Source organism: Phyllobates terribilis, unplaced genomic scaffold (genome assembly GCF_046119375.1).
Source record: "Phyllobates terribilis strain yellow unplaced genomic scaffold, ASM4611937v1 Scaffold_9__5_contigs__length_417890890, whole genome shotgun sequence".
NCBI lineage: Eukaryota > Metazoa > Chordata > Amphibia > Anura > Dendrobatidae > Phyllobates > Phyllobates terribilis.
In genome coordinates, this window is record NW_027362769.1 from 79,300,666 (window position 1) to 79,326,558 (window position 25,893).

The window sequence follows — 25,893 nt, forward strand, 5'->3', positions numbered from 1 at the left end:
AAATAATTTAAAAAAATTGAAGTGGGGCTTCGCACTATATTTGTGTCCAGCCAGGTACAGCAGGCAGGAACGGGCTGCCCCCATCCACCAGCTGCCTATTTGTACCTGGCCGGACACAACAATATAGGGAAGCCCTTTTTTTCTTAATTATTTCATGAATTTCATGAAATAATTAAAAAAAATTGAAGTGGGGCTTCGCCCTATTTTTGTGTCCAGCCAGGTACAACTAGGCAGCTGGGGGCTGGAATCTGCAGCGCAGGGAGGCCCAAGCTTTCTGGGCCCCCCCCGCTGCAAATTGCAGTCCGCAGCCACCCCGGAAAATGGCGCGTTCATAGAAGCGCCATCTTCTGGCGCTGTACCCAACTCATCCAGGGCCCTGGTGCGGTGACTCACTGGGTAATAAAGGGGTTAGGGCCAGCTTGGTATTATCAGCTGGCCCCAAGCCCAAAATTCATGGGGTCACGCCAGTATTAGACATGACCGCCATGAATTTCTAGTAAAGTATTTAAAAAAAACACAACACCCAGAATAAAGTCCTTTAATTGAAATAAACACACAATTCTTTATTGTTCTAAATTAAACTATACTTACCATCACGCCCATTCCAGCTGAAGCCAACGATCTCCTGCAATAAAAGAAAAATAATAAACCAACCTCATCCTTACCTTTCCATGGTTCCCAGGACAGCTTCAGCTCTGCTACATCGAGATGACAGGCTGGACCGCAGCAGAACGCTGCCATCCAGCCTGTCATGCCGCAGACACTGAGAAGAGCAGGCATGCTTGCGCTCCTCAGTGCCTCGCTGTGACGGCATCCAGATGAGCCGAGGTCATGTCCAATGAACTCGGCTCACCTCATGCACGTCACTGACAGCGTGGGAAAATTCTCACGCTGAAGTGCTGAGTGCAGGAGAATTCTCCCACGCTGTCAGTGACGTGCATGAGGTGAGCTCATGTCCAATGAACTCAGCTCACCTCATGCACCTCACTGACAGCGTGGGAAAATTCTCCTGCACTCAGCGCTTCAGCGTGAGAATTCTCCCACGCTGTAAGTGACGTGCATGAGGTGAGCCGAGTTCATTGGACATGACCTCGGCTCATCTTTATGCCGTCACAGAGAGACAATGTGGAGCGCAAGCAAGCCTGCTCTTCTCAGTGTCTGCGGGATGACAGGCTGGATGGCGGCGTTCTGCTGCGGTCCAGCCTGTCATCTCGATGTAGCAGAGCTGAAGCTGTCGTGGGAACCATGGAAAGGTAAGGATGAGGTTGCTTTATTATTTTATTTTTATTACAGGAGATTGTTGGCTTCAGCTGGAATGGGCGTGACGGTAAGTATGGTTTAATTTAGAACAATAAAGAATTGTGTCTTTATTTCAATTAAAGGACTTTATTCTGGGTGTTTGTGTTTTTTTTAACTTTGACTATGGGGTTAGTAATGGGGGTGTCTTATAGACGCCTCTCCATTACTAACCTGGGCTTGATGTCAGCTGGCATTATAAGCTGACATCAACCCCAGCCCTATTACCCCCTGCCACCGCACCAGGGCAGCGTGGAAGAGCGAGGCTAAGTGCCAGAATTGGCGCATCCTATGAATGCGCCATTTCTGGGGCGGCTGACGGCTGGTGTTTCTAGCCTGGGAGGGGGCCAATATTCATGGCTCCCTTCCTGGGCTATTAATATCAGCCCCCAGCTGTCTGCCTAGCCTTTGCTAGCTATTAAATTAGGGGGGACCCCACGTCATTTTTTTGGGGGGGTCCCCCATTTTAATAGCTAGTAAAGGCTATGTATTCAGCTGGGGGCTGATATTAGTAGCCTGGGAAGCTTCGTGGGTATTACCCCCTTCCCAGGCTTCAAACATCTGCCCCAGCTGTCTGCTTAACCTCCGCTAGAGCCTAAAATTAAGGGGAACCCCACGCCAATTTTTTTAATAATAAATCCTTTATTTTAATACTAAATGACAAGTACAGTAACCAACACTATCACTGTACTTATTATATATGTGACTGACATGTTTCTATCTATCTAATCTATGTGTGAAGCTCTATTCTGTCTATTATAAATTGTCGGGTACAGATGCTGAATTGCCGGCCGGCTTTCTTAAAGAGACGGTGCATGAAAACACTATTATTTTTTTTAATAAATCCTTTACACTAAATGACAAGTACAGTAAGCAACACTGTCACTGTACTTCATATATATGTGACTGACATGTTTCTATCTATCTAATCTATGTGTGATTCTCTATTCCTTCTATTCTAAATTGTTGGGTACAGATGCTGAATTGCCGGCCGGCTTTTTTAAAGAGACGGTGCATGAAAACACTATTATTTTTTTTGATAAATCCTTTACACTAAATGACAAGTACAGTAATCAACACTGTCACTGTACTTCATATATATGTGACTGACATGTTTCTATCTATCTAATCTATGTGTGATTCTCTATTCCTTCTATTCTAAATTGTCGGGTACCGCTGCTGAATTGCCGGCCGGCTTTTTTAAAGAGACGGTGCATGAAAACACTATTATTTTTTTTGATAAATCCTTTACGCTAAATGACAAGTACAGTAAGCAGCACTTTCACTGTACTTATTATATATGTGACTGACATGTTTTTATCTATCTAATCTATGTGTGAAGCTCTATTCTTTCGGTTCTAAATTGTCGGGTACCGGTGTATGCCGCTGCTGAATTGCCGGCTTTTCATGTTTCACTGTTGGCACTGTTCCCATCGATTTGGGCAATCACTGTAATGCCACAACCACCATGGCTGTGGCATTACAGTGAGTGGCAGACAATCCCTGCATGATTGGTGCTCTAAATAGCACCAGACATGCAGGACACGCTTTTGGTGCACGAACAGTTATCGAACATAACCTCGAACAGCCGAATTTTTTGCAAATCGTTCGGGTTCGTCGAACAACTCGAACACCGCCCAAAACAGCTCGAATTTGAGATTGGCGAACAGTTCTAGTCGAACACCGCTCATCTCTAGCAATGAGCATTCATTTAATGATTGCTACATCAGTCTGCAGAAACTATTTAGTATTTTACGTTTTTTTGTCATTATTTTTTAACAATCCTTTTCGATCTTGTAAGCGCAGATGTTTTTATTGTAACCAAGATCCAAACGATTTTTCTTTGCTCTTTTCGTTTCTACAGGAATGTGGTAACATCACTTTTGTGGGATTTTCTTCAGTAAAAACATTTCCAACATGTCCAATATATTCGCACAGAGGATTAGGACAATTTCAAACAAATTAATTTGCTACTATAAACACTAAAATTAATGCTCAGACTTGTTATATGATCTCCAGCTATTGACGACTCAAAAAGATAAAATTCCATAGTATTTCCATACCATACTGTATCATAATAACTTTTTTTTCCAGATTTGGAATAATTTACCTTTTTGGTGAGAGTGAGACGGTAACCACTTCCAAATTTCTCTTTGAGGAACCTTGGGGTCCCACAACACCTCAGACCTCCCCTCTCAAGGAAAGCAATGCGATCACTAAGAACTTCTGCCTCATCCAAGTGGTGAGTGGACAAAATTATTGTTTTATCTGAAATAGCAAAGCACAAAATGTATTTTTATTTCCATGCAGGAAAAGCAGAGCCGGAGCTAGACTTCACCTTAGACAAAAATTCAGTTCTCTGCCCTCCTCACACTGTATCTAGATACCTTGGTTTAGGCAAAGCGGCTTACTGACGCACGTCTGACACCCTCTACTCCAAGTACAGACCTCTTTACCCCATCTCTGCTATTTCCATGCCAAGAAAAAATGGCAAAAGTGTGCAAAACATAAAGGAGAATCCTTCAGTTCTGCTGGGCTCTGCTGCAAAAGTTGCCATTTGTAATACGGAAAAAAATAGGGGACAAATGTAGTCCACCTCAAAGTAGTCCACCTCTGTAGACATTTTTTTTTTAAACTTAAAAGGGTTGTCCACTGCTAGGACAACCCCTTCTTGAACTAAATGTTTGGCCCCAATAAAATAAAAAAACCTATATTCACCTCCGATGCTGGTGCCTTTCCAGCGGTGTCGGCATCTACGGTCCTGGGGTTGTGATGCGGTGGAATGACACATGGTGCCCCATCAGCGCTGGCGTCACGGTCTCCGCTTTCAGACAAATAAAACATGAAGAGTAAGTCCGGGCTGCAGCTGATCTCAGACTTCCTCTTCATATTCAATTTGACAGTAGGCGGGGACAGTGACGCCAGCACTGATTGGGTGCTGGGCACCACGTGTCACTCCACTGCATCACAGTTCCAGGACCGCCAGTGCTGAAACCGCTGGAACGGCGCCAGCACCAGAGGTAAGTATAGGTTTTTTTATTTTATTGGGGCCTAACATTTAGTTCAAGAAGGGGTTGTCTTAGTAGTGGACAACCCCTTTAAATGCATGAATTTGGGGCAGAAAATAATTTTTGCAATTCGATTTTATAAAAAAAAACTGCATTGTTTGACTTTTAAAGGCTCATTGTTTCCCTGCATATTCAATCTTGATGTGGACTGTGGTCATAAATGATAGATAAAATAATTACAAACTCTATTGAACTACAAATATAAAAAAAAACTGACCGACATTTCCAACAGAAAAAGACAAATGTGAACAGGTGCAAGCTAAGAGAGCCACTCTATATAGCTAACAAATTAAAGGGAACCTGCCACATCCTAGTTACTATCTTCACTACCCCCATTGCTTTGTTAGGGAAGCGATGTGCATCACTAACAAGCTGTTTTCATGAAAATCGGTGGTAATATAATGATGTTATAACGTTTTATATACTTTATCTTACCTGCTCGTATTCAGTCTTAGGGGTGTGATTCTCAGATTCAGTCATGCGGGGGCGCCGCATTCAGTCAGTGCTGGCATCGCCCATGACATTTGAATACTGCTCCTGGCAAGCGCTATGTTTATGGGGCGCATGCACATTTACACACGTCGGGCCGCTGGTCCAGCACGTGCGCACTGAGCCCGTGTGATTACCTGCTTCAATGCGCATGCGCTGTGACCTGTGGCTCCCGGCGCGTGCGCGGTCATGTATATTGCGGTCACCGCTGCAGTGTCACTGCGCATGCGGGGACCGCAAGATACATTGACTTTGCAAGTGCCGGGAGTCACAGGTCACAGCGCATGTGCACTGAAGCAGGTAATCACACAGCCTCAGTGCGCAAGTGCATGACCAGCGGCCCGACGTGTGTAAATGCGCCCCACAAACATAGAGCTTGCCGGGAGCAGTATTCAAATGTCATGGGCGGCGCCAGCACTGACTGAATGCGGCGCCCCCACCATGACTGAATCTGAGAATCACACCCCTATGACTGAATACGAGCAGGTAGGACAAAGTATATAAAATGTTAGAAAAGTATTATAATACCACCAATTCTCATGAAAACAGCTTGTTAGTGATGCACATTGCATCCCTAACAAAGCAATGGGGGCAGTGATGATAGTAACAAGGACGTGACAGGTTCCCTTTAAAGCTGCCCTCTGAAACGCTATAATATGCAAACATTGAATATATGAAATTGGAACTGCATTACTGTTGTAGAAAATACGTTAAAAAATGATGTTACTTAGCTCACAAATTGGCCAATTCATGTGAGCCCAAGAGCCAGCGACAAGGCGTACCCCTTTGTTGGGTCCCTGACCTAACATAATGCCTCTCCTGGGCTAAAAGCCTGCAATTGTATAGGCAGGTTAGCTCAAGCTCTATTTAAAAACGCCTTAGGCTGATGGGAGGAGCGCTCAGCGCTCTCAGATTAGGCAGTACAAATTATCTCATAGCCTTAAAGGAGCTTTCTGGCTTTAGAGTGCAAGTCTAGTTATTCTGTGTGACTGTAGACTTGCGAATCCTCACATCGCACGCACTTCGGGCTGTGAGGCATCTCCGGTGCTGGTGGCGGGCAATAACTGCAAGTATGTGATTTGCCAATGTAAGGGAATCGAGTGAAACCGGACACGTCTAGTCGGAATGTGGCCGGAAGTATATAAATCACATACTTGAAGTCAAATGACCGCCCGCTCCCGGCACTGGAGAGTCGTTTTGCACACAATGTGAGGACTCACAAGTCTATGGTCACATACGGTGACTGAAGATTTGTACCCTAATGTTGGACAACCCCTTTAATGCTCCTGAACATCAAAGCTAACTTTGTGCCAGGGTTGTATTGCTTTCCTTCTTATGTTTGACCTCTAACACTTCTTTAAGCATTAGGACCTGCATACTACTGCAGTCATTGAACTCCTTCAGCACAGTCTTCAGTGTAATAGGTCTTTTATTCACTATTGGTTCTTACCCTTTTTATTTTTGGAAATGACTTCCCAGATACTTCGCCTTGAACAAGGGTCCACCCCAGTGGTCGGCTCATCTAAAATGACCACTTTGGAGCCACCAATCAGTGCTATGCAGATAGACAGCTTCCTTCTCATCCCACCAGATAAGGTCTTTACTGCTTTGTGGCGATGCTTGTATAATCCAGTGTCTTTAAGTGTCCTGACAAAAAAAGTAGAAAAAATATGGAAGCTTAATATTAATATGTCAAGAATCAGTATTACTCTGTGTGACTTTATGGAACACTGTATGTGTGAGGATTACATATTCTTCAAGGAGCATTTCATCTCTCTGCATATTTATATTTTATTAAAGAGTGGGAGCTGCTGGTTATTGCGGAAAGACCAGAGTTTTAGCTTCCAATAGAATTCAATGTCAACTCTGATCACCAGTGAAACAGCGACACCCAGTGGCCAAGTGTTAAATAACTTCTTAGCAGCAGTTACTAGTTTTCTGAATATTTTTCAAAATAACAATTAGATTTATATTTTTTTATGGGGACAAAACAATGAAATATCCAATGTAAAAAAATAAGCTAACACATTTTATGTTACAAATGCCAAGAGTGCACTTTCAGGGGTTTTGTATATCTTGTTTGTGTTGTATGCAGTCTTCTATGTCCTATAGTTCTAGGTTTGTAAAAAATGAAAATATGTATTATAATATTTCACAAGACATAATATTAGGTAAGCATAACTGTATAAATGTGCTGGGCTTACTGTGTGTGGAGGAGGCCCAGGAGCTGAGCTGCTTCCACACGTGGCTAAAGCCATCTATATAAAATAGCCGGCCTCTGTCTCTAACAGCCGCGATCAGAGCTGAGATCAGCCAGCAGCTGTTAACCATTTAGATGCTGCTGTCAGTCTCTTTAGATGCTGCTGTCAGTCTCTTTAGATGCTGCTGTCATAGTAACCCATTGTGCATGGTCGTGCAATCAAGTGGCGCCGATGGGTTACTTTCACAGCTGGGTGACAGCGATCTGTCCAGCTTCAAAGCAGTGCTTGCAAACTCTATAGAAAAGAGTTTGCAAGACCTGCACTCCTTATCATAAAATAAAACACGTGCCGTCAATGGGCAATGAGCAGTGCACACTAAAAATAAAACTCCATCTATTCTTGAACGGATTTTTAGTAAGAGATAAATTGTAAATTTTCTTGTTTTTACAAGTACTTTGTAATTTTACCCATTTGAGAATGTGAAACAACCCCTTTAAAGAAAATATGTTATCAATACTGGTTCATTTTAGAATAGTACAATTATAACACTGAAAACCTTCCGATGATCTCCATAGAAATTCAATATAGGGTTTTCTATATGGTCGCCTGACCAACAATTATCCCCAATTACCCCCTTCTTAACAGGCGCATTGTGCAGGGCAAATGACTACAAGACTTCTCAGACTGGGCACTATAGTGCCCACCTTGTTAGATCCTTGGTGCTCCATGTGGCAGATTGTAACTATAGATGGTGGCCCCATCAAGCCGAATCTAAAGCCTAATATCTACAGCTAGCGAAGAGTAAAATAATATATCAGTTAAAAGTATGACGATTGGACTGACATCCCTGACTCCTCTAACTTTGGCTACGTGCACACATATACAGTGCTCTCTGCTGCGCACGACATCCGAAAAAGACATACAATGCTAGGATGGAGAACAGAAAGTGGCTAAAGTGACTCCATCAGCCTCATAATAGTGAATGGCTCTATCGGGGTTCTGTTGCTGTTTTTCAGGGATTCCGACTGACACCCCGATTCAATGCTCAGGGGAGAGCACTGTGTGTGTGTGAACATAGCTTTATTAATCTTTTTTTTTTAGTTAATTCTGAAATAAACAGGTTGGAAAGCTAAATCCTAACTGCATAATGACACACGGGTGGTTTAGTGCATAAAGAACTTGTTCTGCAGTACCCAGGAGCAGCCACTACACTTTTTAATGGTGCTGCGATGTTCCGCTCTGTACACTGTACACTATATACAGAGCTGGTAACAGCGGATTGGTGAAGATGACAGGCATCGATCGGACCTCCACCATTCTAATATTGATGACTTCTCCTAGAGAAAGGTAATCAATATCCTGGTAGTGGAACACCCCTATAAGCTCAATCAGTGCTAGAAGTAAAAAACTATGTTAATATTTTTGTTTCGCCCGGGGATATTGTTTTCTTCCTTTTTTTATGTAATATTTAGACAACTGCTGCTTCTGTGTATGTGATTTTAATTGTTGAAGATGTCATTATAGAGAGTTAATGTTGAGTATGTAACTATTCAGCTTACTCGTACATAACAATGACAAGAAAAAGCAAAGCCGGGTAACACGCTACATCTTCCAATTACAGTTGTCTAAATGAGACAATGAATTAACTCATAATATCATTAGTTTTGCAGTAATCTGCTTCTTGTAAGAGACCTACAACTGTAGTAAAGGAAAAATGTCCACCCTAATTCTGATACAGGTACGTCTGCAAAAAGCTAAACCTGCGTGAAAGACGACCTACGTAAGGTGTAGAAGAGCTGGGTTTACCATTAATACAACTTATTATAGTGGTATGTGTACTTTTACATGGTATTACACATTAACCCTATATTACTAATGCATTACCCAAACTGAGTATATTCCAAACTGTTCAATGACAAATTCAGCTCTGCTTCATCTGGATGACATACACATATAAATAAATATCATGCACCCATATCTCAAGCAGTCTGCCTGGTAAAAATATTCAGCTATGGTAAGAATACATTACATTCAGACCATTCCAAGTGCACTGGGACGGAGCCCTTAATGGGAATTTGCATTTATATTGTGTTTTATGTGTATACAGCATCCCAAAGTGCTCCACAACATTTTGCAATCAATATAGGATCATCCGGTAGAAAAAAAAAAAAAGCAATGAGGCATCTTTTTGCCATCTTCTATCATTTTTCTGGACCATTGATCAGAAAGTTCTGAGCTGCAGATATTTAACTGAGATAAATCAGTACCTCCGTCTCTAACTTCCACATGAGACTGAAAGGAGGAAAAAAAAAAGCTAAAGTGCTTCCAGATACTTACTGAAGAAAAGAGAAAAGCAAAGTGATCTTCTGCTGGACGTGTGACTGATAACCTGCCATGACGGCAAAAGTCTCTAAGTGTATTTATCAATTATGGTATCATTTACCATATGATTAATATTAGTCGTCAGCTGCAAATCTGCAATGTTACTGTAATAGATTTTATTAATAAAACATGTTATATAAAAATATGTAAAAAATGGATGCTCGGTGGAAGGGCTTTTCAGGTTATTATAGGTACAGTATATCTTAGTCATGAAAAAATGTGCAAAAATTGAATAGATCTGCTTGAATTTGGTCAGGAAACTCTATTTTCATCCAATGTATTCACTGCAAAGTAAATGTGCCTTAAAGGGAATCTGCTCAGGTTTTTTCAATGTAATCTGAGGACAGCATGAGGTAGGGGTTAAAACACTGAATTCACCGATGTATTACATGTCCGGCTGTGAGCTGTTGTTTACTTACACTAAAGGATTCATCACCTGGTGATTATCATTACTGTGACTAGCTGGTGAGCACTTCCAAGTTTGACTCCGCCCCCTCCTGTGATAAGCAGCTCACTGTCTATAGTTATGTACATAGAGAGCCTTGTGTGAGCGGGATTAGCTTTCTCAGCTCCCCTGCATTGGCAAATCTAAAAACTCTGATCGTGTCAGAAAGGCTGCATCCAGTAATGTAAGTGATACATCATTGGATTCAGGGTCTCTTTTCCTATATTATGCTGCTATTAGATGAGGTGGGAAAACCTGCTGACAGATTCCCTTTAAGATTGATTTACGCTGCGTGATGCACAGTATTAATCGACTGTCAACTGACAAAATGTTTGCCTGTTTGTGGTCCGTTTAATAGCCTGTTTGCACAGGACCAACGTGCTTCAGATTCACACTGAACAATCAGTAATAGGTCATTCAACGCGCATAGGCTGCCATTGTTCTCGACAGCTCAGGTTCGGTTTAGGCAGGATAATGAGCTGCCGAGAAATAATAATCTTTTGTGCAACACAAAAGATCATTTCACTTGATGAATATGCATTTTACTCGTTCATCTTGTTATTGGCAGCCTCTTTAGACTGCATTACTATCATGAAAATAGTGTTGCTAGGACCTGAGGTCTCTCCAGATCCCAGAGCATAAAAGACAATGGTTAAGAAAATAAAAGCAAATCGATACCTCTTCCTGGCCATTACCTATCCATCCACGCACCCCTTCTCTGCTTCTGTCCAGTCTTCAGGTGTCTTCTCCCATTGTGTCCCAGCATCTTTGGCCTGTCCACATCTACTAGGCCTCAAAATGTCACGATGTTGCCCTGTGATATGTGATGTCACACAAGTCCTAGTCATGATGTTGGAGAGACCCACGTCATGGCATTTTGAGTCATAGTTAGCATGGAGGGGCCAAAAATGTCTTGATGAATCAGGAGAAGACACCTTAAAGAGTGGGAAACCTCAGATTGGTGATTTTTCAAAATATCACTTAACAAAAGTAGCCAGAAGTAACCCTAATGTCCCATAAAAGGATCCAACTTCCTGGCAAAAGTCTGGCCCAAACTTCCGGGTTTTGCAAAGCTGGAGATCCCTCAACCCTCCATGGACACTCTCACTGTTAAAAGAAGATATCTTTTGAGATCACGTTCTCTGCACTAACCCAGTGCTCCCGCGTAGTTTACACTGTGTGCAGAATTATTAGGCAAGTTGTATTTTAGAGGATTATTTTTATTATTGATTAACAACTATGTTCTCAATCAACCCAAAAGACTCATAAATATCCAAGCTTAATATTTTTGGAAGTTGGAGTGTTTTTATTTTAGATTTGGCTATCTTAGGAGGATATCTGTTTGTGCAGGTAACTATTACTGTGCAGAATTATTAGGCAACTTAATAAAAACCAAATATAATTCTATCTCACTTGTTTATTTTCACCAGGTAAACCAATATTAGTGCACAAAATTTAGAAATAAACATTTCTGACATGCAAAAACAAAAAGCAAAAAAATTAGGGATCAATATAGCCACCTTTCTTTATGATGACACTCAACAGTGTAACATACCTGGCGGCGTTCTTGCATAGGGCACCATCTCCTACTATGCAAGATCGCAAACTTGATCATCAGTCCAGTCTGCTAGCTTGACTTCTTTCCATGCTGTCTGCTTGCCTCTGTTCTGGCTGCTTAGGGCGGCGGCCCGGTCACTTCCTGTTTCTTGTAGCTGCTGTGGGCACACCCCTAATGCATCCTCAGCCTATTGCTGTCAGTCACTGGATATTTAAACCAGCTTTACCTGGAAGCTGATGCCTGAGCAACGTTAACATTCAGTGTGCTCCTTGACTCTGAATGTACCAGGTCCTGTTCTGTTTTTCCCTGCCTGTCCGCCTTCCTGGAGGCTGTATTCCCAGGCCTGTCTGAACACTCTCCTAGCCTGTTCGTTTCTGCCTCTGGGGGCCGTATACCCAGGCTCGTTCCTTTATTTCGCTGCTGTAACAGTTCCTGTCTGAACTATGTCCTAACCTGTTACTTGTTTTGTCTCTATGTCCGTTTCCTCCCTTTTGCTGCAGTGTCTGAACCAGCTCTTGGCTATACCTAGGATCGTTCCTGTATTTCGTTTCAGTACAGTTCCTGTCTGAACTGTCTCCTAACCTGTTACCTGTTTTGTCTCTATGTCCGTTTCCTCCCTTTTGCTGCAGTGTCTGAACCAGCTCTTGGCTATAGCTAGGCTCGTTCCTGTATTTCGTTGCAGTACAGTTCCTGTCTGAACTGTCTCCTAACCTGTTACCTGTTTGGTCCCTATGTCCGTTTCCTCCCTTTTGCTGCAGTGTCTGAACCAGCACTTGGCTATACCTAGGCTCGTTCCTGTATTTCGTTGCAGTACAATTCCTGTCTGAACTGTCTCCTAACTTGTTATCTGTTTTGTCTCTTTGTCCGTTTCCTCTCTTTTTCTGCAGAGTCTGAACCTGTACCTAACTCCTACTCGTTGTCGCTGTACTTCTGTTTGTGAGTTTGGAGTCCACTCGCTACTTCTTTGCAAGTACCTTGTGTGTATCTGGTTCTGCCTTTCCCTTCCAGTCTGTTCCGTGTGAACAGAGCTCTGTCCCCTCTGCTCTGTCTTTGCTCACCGCTTGGGCGGTTTATCTCTGCTCTGCCTTACCGCTCTGGCGGTTTCTGCCCGCTCTGCTCTGCTTTGTCTACCGCACTTGCGGTTTCGCTCTGCTCAGCCTTGTCCACCGCGCCTGCGGTTTCGCTCTGCTCAGCCTTGTCCACCGCGCCTGCGGTTCCACTCTGCTCAGCCTTGTCCACCTCATCTGCGGTTTCGCTCTGCTCTGCTTTGTTCACCGCATCTGCGGTTTCGCTCTGCTCTGCCTTGTCCACCGCATCTGCGGTTTCGCTCTGCTCTGCCTAGTCCACCGCATCTGCGGTTTCGCTCTGCTCAGCCCTGTCCACCGCGCCTGCGGTTTCGCTCTGCTCAGCCCTGTCCACCGCATCGGCGGTTTCGCTCTGCTCAGCCCTGTCCACCACATCTGCAGTTTCGCTCTGCTCAGCCCTGTCCACCGCACCTGCGGTTTCGCTCTGCTCAGCCTTGTCCACCGCATCTGCGGTTTCGCTCTGCTCTGCCTTGTCCACCGCATCTGCGGTTTCGCTCTGCTCAGCCCTGTCCACCGCATCTGCGGTTTCGCTCTGCTCAGCCTTGTCCACCGCACCTGCGGTTTCGCTCTGCTCAGCCTTGTCCACCGCATCTGCGGTTTCGCTCTGCTCTGCCTTGTCCACCGCATCTGCGGTATCGCTCTACTCAGCCCTGTCCACCGCATCTGCGGTTTCACTCTGCTCAGCCTTGTCCACCGCACCTGCGGTTTCGCTCTGCTCAGCCTTGTCCACCGCACTTGCGGTTTCGTTTTACTCTGCTTGATTACCGCATCTGCGGCTCTGAACCCGTCTCCTAGTCTGTACTGGACCCTACCCAGCCTGTGCTCTAACCGGCCTGTTCCTGTATTCCTGTGTGGGTCAACAGCCGTGTCCGGGGTCTGACCTGGAGTCGCACCTGGTCCCTCTGCTCGGTTCCTCCCTGGTGCACAGGCGTCGTTAGCCGTCATGCGATCTTGGTCGGATCGGGTAGATACTTAGTTACGCCCCTCCAGGCACTCTCCGGTTCATGGTCCAGTGGGATCACTAATCACGCACACGCCAGTTAGTCCGGGCGTGTGCATAACAAACAGCCTTCCATCCATAGATTCTGTCAGTTGCTTGATCTGTTTTCGATCAACATTGCGTGCAGCAGCCACCACAGCCTCCCAGACACTGTTCCGAGAGGTGTACTGTTTTCCCTCCCTGTAGATCTCACATTTTATGATGGACCACAGGTTCTCTATGGGGTTCAGATCAGGTGAACAAGGGGGCCATTTCATTATTTTTTCTTCTTTTAGACCATTACTGGCCAGCCACGCTGTGGAGTAGTTGGATGCATGTGATGGAGCATTGTCCTGCATGAAAATCATGTTTTTCTTGATCGATACCGACTTCTTCCTGTACCACTGTTTGAAGAAGTTGTCTTCCAGAAACTGGCAGTAGGTCTGGGAGTTGAGCTTCACTCCATCCTCAACCCGAAAAGGTCCCACAAGTTCATCTTTGATGATACCAGCTCATACCAGTACCCAACCTCCACCTTGCTGGCATCTGAGTCGGAGTGGAGCTCTCTGCCCTTTACTGATCCAGCCTCTGGCCCATCAAGAGTCACTCTCATTTCATCAGTCCATAAAACCTTTGAAAAATCAGTCTTAAGGTATTTCTTGGCCCATTCTTGACGTTTTATCTTATGTTTCTTATTCATAGATGGCCGTTTTTCAGCCTTCCTTACCTTGGCCATGTCCCTGAGTATCGCACACCTTGTGCTTTTTGATACTCTAGTAACGTTGCAGCTCTGAAATATGGCAAAACTGGTGGCGAATGACATCTTGGCAGCTTCACGCTTGATTTTCCTCAATTCATGGGCAGTTATTTTGCGCCTTTTTTGGCCAACACGCTTCTTGCGACCCTGTTGGCTATTTGCCATGAAACGCTTGATTGTTCGGTGATCACGCTTCAAAAGTTTGGAAATTTCAAGACTGCTGCATCCCTCTGCAAGACATCTCACAGTTTTGGACTTTTCAGAGCCCGTCAAATCTCTCTTCTGACCCATTTTGCCAAAGGAAAGGAAGTTGCCTAATAATTAAACACACCTTATATAGGGTGTTGATGTCATTAGTCAACATCCCTCCTCATTACGGAGATGCACATCACCAGATTTACTTAATTGGTAGTTGGCTCTCAAGCCTATGCAGCTTGGAGTAGGACAACATGTATAAAAAGTATCATGTGATCAAAATACTCATTTGTCTAATAATTCTGCACACAGTGTACTAGGCTGTTACTGAACGGTAACATTAATAGAGCAATGACAGGTCTCTCCAGACCCCATAGCATAAAAAAAACGTAAGATGTAAAAAGTAAAAGAAATTTTTATACTCACTTTTCTGCTCACCTCTCCTGCCCCTCCACTCCTCACCTCATCCATCTAGTCCTCACCGTATCTTCTGATCACCACTGATTTTGCTGAAATCCCCGGAACTCTCGCGCTAGGCCACGACTTCTATCTCTGATGAGGCCCGGAAAGGTTTTGCACAAACACCTCATCAGAGCTGAAAGTTCTGGACTACCGTGAAAAGCTTTGGGATTTCTGTGTGAGTGGCGGTGATCAGTGAGGAGAAGAGGTGCCATAGAGGTGAGCGGCAAGGTAAGTATAAGAATTTTTTTTATTTTTTAACCTTTTGATGGCATCTTACTGTTCAGAAAAATGAGGTCCAGCCAAACAATTTCACATTTTGGCGAATGGGGATATTTGTAAAATTCAAGTAGAATTTAATTCCACTCAAATTTATGTGCTCATCTGTAATATCCAGCATTAAAATGAAGAAAAAAGTTTTATTACTCTTTAAAGCGAACCTGTCAGCAGAATTTTGCAAAGCAAACTACAGTCAGTGTCATGTTGGGGCTGCTGCACTGATTAATATGATACTTGAGGTGAAGAAATCCGTCTTGTGGTTCTTGTGTAATCAGTGTTTGCAATTATGAGTTAATGATATGCCCGTGCTCTGAGGCGGGACTGTAGGCAGGGTCTTTCCAGATCAGCAAGATAAGATCTACCCACAGGCTGCCCCAAAGCACAAGCATGTTCCTCATGATAGAGACAGACAGAGAGACAGATAGGGGCGAGCCTGTGGGCAGGTCTTATCTTGCTGATCTGGCCTAGAGCACCAAGGAAAGACCCTGCTTACAGTCCCGCCCTGGGGCACGGGCATATCATTAACTCAAAATTGCAAACACTGATTATTACACAAGAACCACAAGATTTCTTTGCCTCAGGTATCATATTAATCAGTGCAGCAGCCCCAACAAGATGCTGCCTTCAGTTTACTTAGCAAAATCCAGCTGACAGGTTCGCCTTAAAGGGAATCTATCACCAGTTTTTTTTTGCTGGAATACTGTGCTACCTTTATTAACTGGGTACACATACTGCAAATTGAGATCTTAAGTTGTAGAAAATCTGTTGAAATCATCAAGCATCCCTTGTTTTTAAGAAATCCCCGGAGTTGAAAGTTTTTTTTTTACAAAAAATACTAATAAACCTTTCTATTTTTTTCCATTGTTTTCTACAACTGATTTTTGGCCCTAATTTTCCTTAGTTTATTAATCTTTCTTTTAGAAGAGATGTAATTTAATGTCCTGTCAACTATCAGAATACTAATAGCTCTTAAGTTTAATACATTCTCTTCAGTCACCATTCATTCATTGTAATTCTTTAAGATAGGTAGCTACAGTGCTATAGTAAGTTGTATATCAAATATATAACATTGTTTTATTCTGTAATTTTTTTCTTGCTTTACTAGAACAAACTAATGTAAATGTTCACAAAAAGTTGTTTGTTTTTTCTTTGAGAGACAACTAAGATTTACACAAACTCTCAGTGTAACTACAGTTAAAACCAGAAGTTTACATACCCTATATAAACAGACACATCTGCATGTTTTCTCAATATCTGACATGAAATCAGAATAAACCTTTCCCATTTTAGGTCAATTAGGATTACCATAATTTTTAATATTTCCCAAATGCCAGAATAATGAGAGAGAGAATGTTTTAAGGCATTTTTATTACTTACAGCAAAGTCAAAAGTTTACATACATTTCATTAGTATTTGGCACCACTGCCCTTAAACTGAATGACTTGGGTCAAAAGTTTGGGATATCCTTCCACAAGCTTCTCACAATAGTTGGTTGGAATTTGGGCTCATTCCACCTGACAAAACTGGAGTAACTGATAAAGGTTTGTAGATCTCCTTGCTCGCACCTGCTTTTTCAGCTTTGCCCATAAATTTTCAATAGGATTGAGATCAGGGCTTTGTGATGGCCATTCCAAAACATTGACTTTGTTATCCTTAAGACACTTTGTTACCATTTTGGCAGTATGCTTCGGGTCATTGTCCATTTGGAAGACCCATTTCCGCCCAAGCTTTAACTTCCTGGCTGATGTCTTGAGATGTTGCTTCAGTATTGCCACATAATCTTCTTTTCTCATGATGCCATCTATTTTGTGAAGTGCACCAGTCCCTCCTGCAACAAAACAACCCCACAACATGATGCTGCCACCCCTGTGTTTCACAGTTTGGATGTTTTTTTTAGGCTTCCAATCATGATGGCTGGACATTGCCATCTTGTTTGTACTTGCGTATAATTGTTTGTACAGATGAACGAGGCACCTTCAGGTATCTTAAAATTGTACCCAAGGATGAGCCAGACTTGTGCAAGTCCACAATTCTCTTCCTGATATCTTAGCTGATTTCTTTAGACTTTCCCATGATGCTACACAAAGAAGCAGTGTGTTTCAGGTGTGCATTAAAATACATCCACAGGTGTGTCTCCAATTAATTCAGATGTTGCCAAAAAACTTACCAGTAGCTTCTAAACACATTACATCATTATATGGGTAGTCCAGAATTGTTTAAAGGCATAATAATCTTAGTGTATGTAAACTTTTGACTTTGCAGTAAGTAATAAAGAACATTCTCTATCTCATTATTATTTGACAAATATTAAAAAATTATGGTAATCCTAATTGACCTAAAACAGGAAAGGTTTATTCTGATTTTATGTCAGATATTGAGAAAAACATGCATATGTGTTTTTTTATATAGTGTATGTAAACTTCTGGTTTCAACTGTATGTATCAGGGACGTACCTCTTCACTTCCTCATGCAGCTGCCTCTTGCTCCATTGTGGAGCTTTAGTGGATCCATATAACAGTAAATGTTCCTTTGTAGTGAGATAGTCAAATAAGACATCATATTGCATGCAGACTCCCATATTCTTTCTGGCCTGCTCAAGATGTGTTCTTATATCATTGCCATAGACATATATGGTTCCCGAGGAGGCACTGAAGAGTCCCGTCAACATGGAACTGAAGAAAAAAAAATTGACAATAGTAAATTATTTTACAGGAGTCAAAAATCATGGTATCTTTCATAAGTCCTTACAAACTAAGAATGATGTGGTCGGCTTATTTCTAATCTATAATATAATCGTACAAGCGTCCCTCTGTCTGAAGCGTCTATAGACTGTGCAAGCGCGACGTGCCTGCGCAGTCTGGACCCCACAGAGGAACGCATCCCCATCCTAAATGAGGAGTTTAGGATGAGGATTGTGGCCCCGGAGATCGCAGTATGCGTAATACTGCGATCTCCGGCCCCCTAACAACTCACCTATCCGGGAGACCGCTCTGTGTCTTCGGGCCGGTAGCTGGGAGATGAATGCTCCGTCAGAATCGGCACATGCGCATAGCACTCTCTGGCGCCATTTTTCTGAAGACACATTTGCAGTGTGTCTTCAGCAAAATGGCGCCGGACAGCGCGGTATAGGCACGCGCGTACTCCAGCGCCACACTCCTCCCCCGGCCTCCAGCAGAACAGGATACAGCAGCGCTGGAGCACAGGGAAGAAAGGTGAGTATAAGTGATTTTTTTTGTATGAGGGGATGAGGGGGCCACACATACCAGGATTGGGTGGTGAGGGGGCCACACATACCAGGATTGGGTGGTGAGGTGGCCACACATACCAGGATTGGAGGATGAGGGGACCACACATACCTGGATTGAGGGGTGAGGGGATTGCAGGATGAGGGGTACCATACATTCCAGGATTGAGGGGTGAGGGGTACCATGCATACCAGGATTGGGGGATGAGGGGTACCATGCATACCAGGATTATGGGATGAGGGGTACCATGCATACCAGGATTGGGGGATGAGGGGTACCATGCATACCAGGATTGGGGATGGGGGGTGCCATACATACCAGGATTGGGGATGGTGGTGCCATGCATACCAGGATTTGGGATGAGGGGTGCCATGCATACCAGGATAGGGATGAGGAGTGCCATGCATACCAGGATTGGGGATAGGGGGTGCCATGCATACCAGGATAGGGATGAGGAGTGCCATGCATACCAGGATAGGGATCTCGGGGGGCAATGTATACCAGGATTCGGATGATGGGCCATGCATACCAGGATAGGGATGAGAGTTACCATGTATACCAGGATAGGGATGAGGGGTACATTGCATACCAGGATGAGGGGATGAGGGGTACCATGCATACCAGGATAGGGATGAGGGCTACCATGTATACCAAGATGAGGGGTACCATACATACCAGGATAGGGATGAGGGGTACCATGCATACCAGGATGAGGGGCGCCATGCATACCAGGATAGGGATGAGGGGAGCCATGCATGCCAGGATTGGGATGAGGGGTGCCATGCATACCAGGATTGGGGGTGAGGGGTGCCATGAATACCAGGATTGGGGGTGAGGGGTGCCATGCATACAGGATTGGGGGTGAGGGGTGCCATGCATACCAGGATTGGGGGTGAGGGGTGCCATGCATACCAGGATTAGTGGTGAGGGGTGCCATGCATACCAGGATTGAGGGTGAGGGGTGCCATGCATACCAGGATTGGGGGTGAGGGGTGCCATGCAAACCAGGATAGGGATGAGGGCAGCACATAACAGGATGGGGGAACGGGATTGGGGAGCACAAATACCAGGATGGGGGCAGCACAAATACCAGGATGGGGGCAGCACAAATAACAGGATGGGGGCAGCACATACCAGCATGGTGGTTTGCCAGGACAACTTTTTTTGAAAAAAAGAAGGAAACAAAGCATGAAGTGGAGTAGTATGGCTGCAAAAAAACTAAGCTGATTTTCAGCCAATGGGGAAGTACATCAGACAATGATAAAGACATGTGGTTTGGGATATCTATATAATGTAGCCACTGTAGCTAAAGTCTCTATATTGTCTTAGATCATTATACGAGTCTCCCAAACATGTCATCTGCAGGCTCAGTCCATCAAGGATCCACTTGAGCCTTCAACTTTCGCAATCAGGAGCTGTGAAATTGCTCCTTTATTATGTTTTTGCAGCACGCTGCAAATTATCGTACCATATTATAGAGCTTCTTATTAACTAGGACTTTGCTTGAATGGCTATAAGCTTCCTCTGTGTTGGATGTAGGTAGTCAGGATTGTATCATTTACCTCCAATGGGTATGCAAGGGATTTGGATGTCTGTATTAGTAAAATGTAGTCCTGATCAATAGAAATATTGTATACAGTACGGACATCCACAGACTGGCCCTCAAGGGTCCAATATCACAGATATGCTTCTGATCAGCAGGAATATTGTATACAATATAGACATCCATAGATTGGCCCACAAGGGTCGAATATCACAGATATGCTTCTGACCAATAGAAATATTGTATACAATATAGACATCCATAGACCAGCACATAAGGATCCAATATCACATATATGCTTCTGATCAATAGAAATATTGGATACAGTACATACATCCATAGACCGGCCCACAAGGGTCCGATATCACAGATATGCTTCTGATCAATATAAAGATTGTATACAATATAGACATCCATAGACTGGCCCAAAAGGATCCAATATCACAAATATTCTTCTGACCAATAGAAAGATTGTATACAGTACGACCATCCATAGACCGGTCCACAAGCGTCAAATATCACAGATATGCTTCTGATCAATAGAAATATTGTATACAGTATGGACATCCATAGACCGGCCCACAAGGATCCAATATCACAGATATGTTTCTGATCAATAGAAATATTGTATACAGTATGGACATCCATAGACCGGCCCACAAGGATCCAATATCACAGATATGCTTCTGATCAATAGAAATATTGTATACAGTATGGACATCCATAGACCGGCCCACAAGGATCCAATATCACAGATATGCTTCTGATCAATAGAAATATTGTATACAGTATGGACATCCATAGACCGGCCCACAGGGGGCCAATATCACAGATATGCTTCTGATCAACAGAAATGTTGTATACAGTATGGACATCCATAGACCGGTCCACAAGGGGCCAATATCACAGATATGCTTCTGATCAACAGAAATGTTGCATACAGTATGGACATCCATAGACCGGTCCACAAGGGGCCAATATCACAGATATGCTTCTGATCAACAGAAATGTTGTATACAGTACATACATCCATAGACCGGTCCACAAGGGGCCAATATCACAGATATGCTTCTGATCAACAGAAATGTTGTATACAGTAAGGACATCCATAGACCGGCCCACAAGGATCCAATATTGCTGATATGCCTATATATTAATAAGTCACGATATTTGGAAGCAACCCAAGTCATGTGGTTATCACACAATCTCAGTTTATAATAGCAGCCCACAAAAATATTAATTTTAAACGTATATTGCCAGAATCTGTACGTACGATGACCTAAGAAATTTACTTACAGTGTTGTCGTTTTTCCAGCTCCATTATGTCCCAGCAATGATGTTATATGGCCTTCGTAGAACTTTAGGTTTAGGTTTTCCACGGCTGCTTTTGACTGGTAGATCTTTGTCAGGCCATAAAGAGACACTCCTACATTAAGATCTGAGGGTTCCTCCTCATTATGTGGATAGAGGTCATCTCCTGCAGAAAAGTTTGTGCAACTATAAGTACATCTCATGTATTGATTGGGTTTTACAATGTTTGATGTTAACACCTGGACATAGAAGTTTATAGTAATATCCATAGACTCATTGGTGTAACTTGAAGCTCATCGGCTCCAATGCAACATTTCCAATGGGGCCCCAACTATCACAGGTCTTTAATATTAATATTCTTTTCAAGTTGCCAAAGGAACCTTTTTGGTCTCTTTAGGCTCCAGGCCCGGGTGCTATTGCCACCCCTGCACTTACTATAGTTACGCCCCTGCATAGACTTCAATATACTATTAAGTGGCAAACAATATTTCTAGGGATAGTTTATCTTTTACATTTTAAGATGATATTTTCCAAGTATTTGAATGGGTAGTGCTTGTACAGAAATAGAAAACATGACCGTGTTCCTACAAAAAGAGTACTGCACCCATCCGTGGGTTATAGGTGGTGTTCCAGCTAACCCCATTCACTGCAATGGAGCTGAGCTGTAAATCCAGACAGTTCTACGTATAGACGAATGGTAGGACAGTTTATAGGACCAAAGTCTTGATTTTTTTCTGTACACTGAACAATAAATAATGAATATATAAATGTACTGTAAGGTTTGAAGCGACTGTCTAGAGATTTTCTACTTTGTTACTTTTCTCGTTACCTTTTTTCTCAGGAATGCCATGAGCAACAAGATTAGAGATCATCAATCCACTTGGTTTCCTGGAGCAGACGTTTTGTAATCCGCAACATTCCATCCAGAAAGACGGGAGAAAAGGAAAATACCAGGGAGCTGCAATGCCGTATTTGCCTTTAATAAAGCATATAAAATAAATATTAATAGCAAGTTAACAAAATAAAGCAAACAGCTACTCAGTAAAGCCTTATTCACATAGTTCTTACCAGGGAACGCTATCCTTATGTACCAGCCAACAATAAAATAAATCATTGCATCGATCAGCATAATCCAGCACAACCAGCCAAAACAAAATGTGTCATTGGTCAAGGAGGAAGTATAGATGTTATGCCATTGAATCCCTGCAATGACAAGCAAAGGATTCATTTTACTATACAAGATTTTACTATACAAGCTCCAGGCAATTAACTATTACATTTCTGATGGGCAAATAACAGTAAATCTCAGTCTTTTAAAATATATAATTTCAACAATCTACTATATAATTGTCTTATCCCGTCTGTCTGTCGGTCTGTCTATCTGTCTGTCTGTCTTTCTGTCTGTCTGTCCTGGAAATCCCGCGTCGCTCATTGGTCCGGCAGCGGCCAATCAGCGCCACGGGATTTCTGAAAAAAGATGGCGGTCGTTAGCGGCTCATCTGGCGGACGGAGGTCAGCGGCGATGGAGCGGGGAGATGAGCGGCGCTAGCAGCACAACTACCCTGACCTCCATGCGGCTAACGTCGGAAGATCAGCGGCTTGGCCCGCTGATCTCCCGACAGCAAGTGTGAACGGAGGACCGGGGAGCGGCGCCGCCGGTCGGGATGCATCTGCTGCGAGCAGCCGCACATCTCCCGGCTTCTCGCAGCAGAAGGAGCCGCACAGGCAGCGCCGCTCCCCGGTCCTCGCTAATACGGAGCCGCACAAGCAGCGCCGCTCCCGGGCCCACACTAATACGACGCTGATTGGTCGCGGTGGCCGGCCGCGACCAATCAGCGAGATGGGCGGCAAATTTAAACGCCGCTCTGCTGATTGGTCGCGGCCTCTGGCTGGCCGAGACCAATCAGCGAGATTGCCACCAAATTTAAACAACGCTCTGCTGATTGGTCGATTTTATCACCAAATTTAAACAAGCTCTCCGGTCCTCACAAACACAGTTCGCTGATTGGTCGCGGCCGCCACCCGTGACCAATCACCGATATTGCCGCCAAATTTAAACACCGTTTTGCTGATTAGTCGCGGTTGCCGGCCGCGACCAATCAGCGATTTTGGCGCCAAATTTAAACAACGTTCTGCTGATTGCGCCCGGTCGGCTGCATACATATTCTAGAATACCCGATGCGTTAGAATCGGGCCACCATCTAGTCCTTAAATAAACAACTGAAAAGTTATTGTTGTACTTGCCCATATTCTAGAACTATTTTATTGTTTGGGTGTTTTTTTTCTTTGGATATTAACACTTGATGAAGCTTTATTCAAAATAGATAAATCACAAGTAACGTTCCATTGTTAGATATGTACAGTCCCGGTTTCGCTCAGTCTTTCTAATGTTCCAGTTGAAGAGTTATTTCAATTCATAAGGAGGAGTACTCAAGGGCATAGTGAACTACCCTATATTTTCAGCAAACGCTTTTATTATTCTCACAGACACAGATTGAATCCTAAAAATGTCTGTGACAGACCGGGAAAACTCATCTCCATTCTAGCCCAACTAAGGTTTCGCCTATTCGGCTTCTTCTGAGCATAACAAAGCCATGTGTTGAAGATATCAGACAGTCCACAATGCTTAAAGGGGTTAGCCAATTGATCTTTGTTGGCGACATAAGATTGTGCAACAAGGATTTTTTTATTCTAGTGTCATTTTGTGAACATGCCTTTTTTGGCATGCCTATAAAAAAATCTATTGAAATAATGGCAAATGCCCAGACCCTTACCCAAAACATACTGCATTATTCTTTGTCATAATCACTTATTTTTATACATTAGACATGTGTATTTTTTGACAGTGACGGGGCTACTAACAACTATTTATATTGGCAGTGGCTTTTTTACATTTATTTATTTATTTATTTATTTTTAGCAACTTTTAATTTATTTATTTTTTATTTCACAAATTCTGCCCCCATAAGGTCATACAAAACCTTGGGGGGAGGGGCATGTCAACATTTAAATACTTTTTTTTTTTTAAATCAGATTTCTCCTGTAACTGGGGCTGGTAGATTAGACCCAGTTACGTTGGGAAAGCAGTCTCATGGCTTCCACAGCTGGACAATCTCATGCAGCTGCACTACTATGCAGTGATGCTTTAGAATGTCACAGCAGATTAGAACGCGGACCACCTCAAAGTGTAAGAGCTATGATTGGTCTAAAGGCGGTTAAGGAAAGATGCATGTTTCTCCTGCAAATCATGTCTTTGACTAGGTCAGCCCACATGCTGGATTTACAACTTTTACTACGATTACTTATTTATTGCATTTGTTTTATAAACATCATTATCTGATTTATTTTTCCCATAGTGATATTTTGCATAGAGATTATATGGTTAATATGCAGATTGTACAGACGTATCATTGAAATGTTACTTTTGTCTACTAATAATAATGAGATACGTACCTTCATCTTGTTCCTCATAGCGAATGATATACTGTGTGGCATAGCTCAAAGCCGTCGGAGAGAAAAGACTCTAAATATAATTAAAATAATGACAAGACGTTAATGGTTGAATCAATTCATAGCATTTGTGTTTACCATGATGCTAAGGAACAGTTCACACAATGTTTAGTGTGTGCATTCACTATACTTTTTTTTAAAGGTTTAATGGCAGGCTTATATGGCTTTGGAATTCAAATGTATCCTTCAAAAATGTGTATACAGCGCAGTGTATATCTGTTTACAATTTGAGTCAATGGCAATTGAATGTAATGTTACGGCATATGTCCACTATTCAAGCAGCCACTTGACCGCTGCAGTCTATGATTGGCTACAGCAGTCAGTTGACTTTGAGCAGCGTGTCCAGGGTTGTGGAGTCGGAGTCGTTGAGTCGGAGTCGGAGCCCATTTTGGTGGAGTCGGAGTCGGTATAAAACGGACCGACTCCAACTCCTAAAATATATAATAAATTGGGTACAGTAATTCAATGCAGTTTGTGGGGAATATTTTTTCATAAGAATTTGGCAAAGTTATGAAATGTCCTATAAATGTCTGTCCTATTCCTGATCTAAGGGTCTAGACTTTTAGCTGAGATGAATCTGTGCTACAGTAAATTTATCACTTAAACATGAGCCATGTATGAAGGAGTCGGAGTTGGTGGCATGGAAATTGAGGAGTTGGAGTGGGAAGTTTGGCTTACCAACTCCACAGCCCTGAGCGTGTCATCACAAAACAACTAACGATGCGCTGCTCGAAGTCACCTGACCTCTGCTACCAATCACAGTGTAGAGCAGTCAGGGAGCTGGTGAAACGGTGATATTACAGCTTCCTGTATTTACGAAGACCATGGATCTACCGGTATTGCATCCAAGTGGGTGAGTATTACTGAGATTCTTATTTTTTAAATATTCAGTCTACTGGACAAAGTTTTATTATGCCCAGACAACCCCTTTAATTGTTCATGTGCTATTATTTTTTAGTAGCTTTATAGGAAACAAAATCTCTGCCTTTAATTTTTCAGCTTTTGTTTTTAACCACAGTATACAGGTACTTAGCGATCTACTGGTATATCTTTCTCTCGATGTACCAGTACAATATTCCTGTAAAGAAGAA

The 25,893-nt window shown here is 43.0% G+C and overlaps 1 protein-coding gene across 1 annotated transcript in view; it reads right to left on the reverse strand.

Annotated features, from left to right (window-relative positions):
* ABCA12 (ATP binding cassette subfamily A member 12) overlaps positions 1-25,893 on the reverse strand; it is a 313,653-nt gene that overhangs the window by 135,079 nt on the left and 152,681 nt on the right. The window contains exons 29-35 of the mRNA XM_073646632.1: positions 24,746-24,815; positions 22,361-22,495; positions 22,122-22,268; positions 21,278-21,458; positions 17,647-17,865; positions 6,304-6,500; positions 3,407-3,564 (exon numbers count right to left, since the gene is read on the reverse strand). Coding sequence (XP_073502733.1) covers positions 3,407-3,564; positions 6,304-6,500; positions 17,647-17,865; positions 21,278-21,458; positions 22,122-22,268; positions 22,361-22,495; positions 24,746-24,815 — 1,107 coding nt within the window. The remainder of the gene's footprint in view (positions 1-3,406; positions 3,565-6,303; positions 6,501-17,646; positions 17,866-21,277; positions 21,459-22,121; positions 22,269-22,360; positions 22,496-24,745; positions 24,816-25,893) is intronic.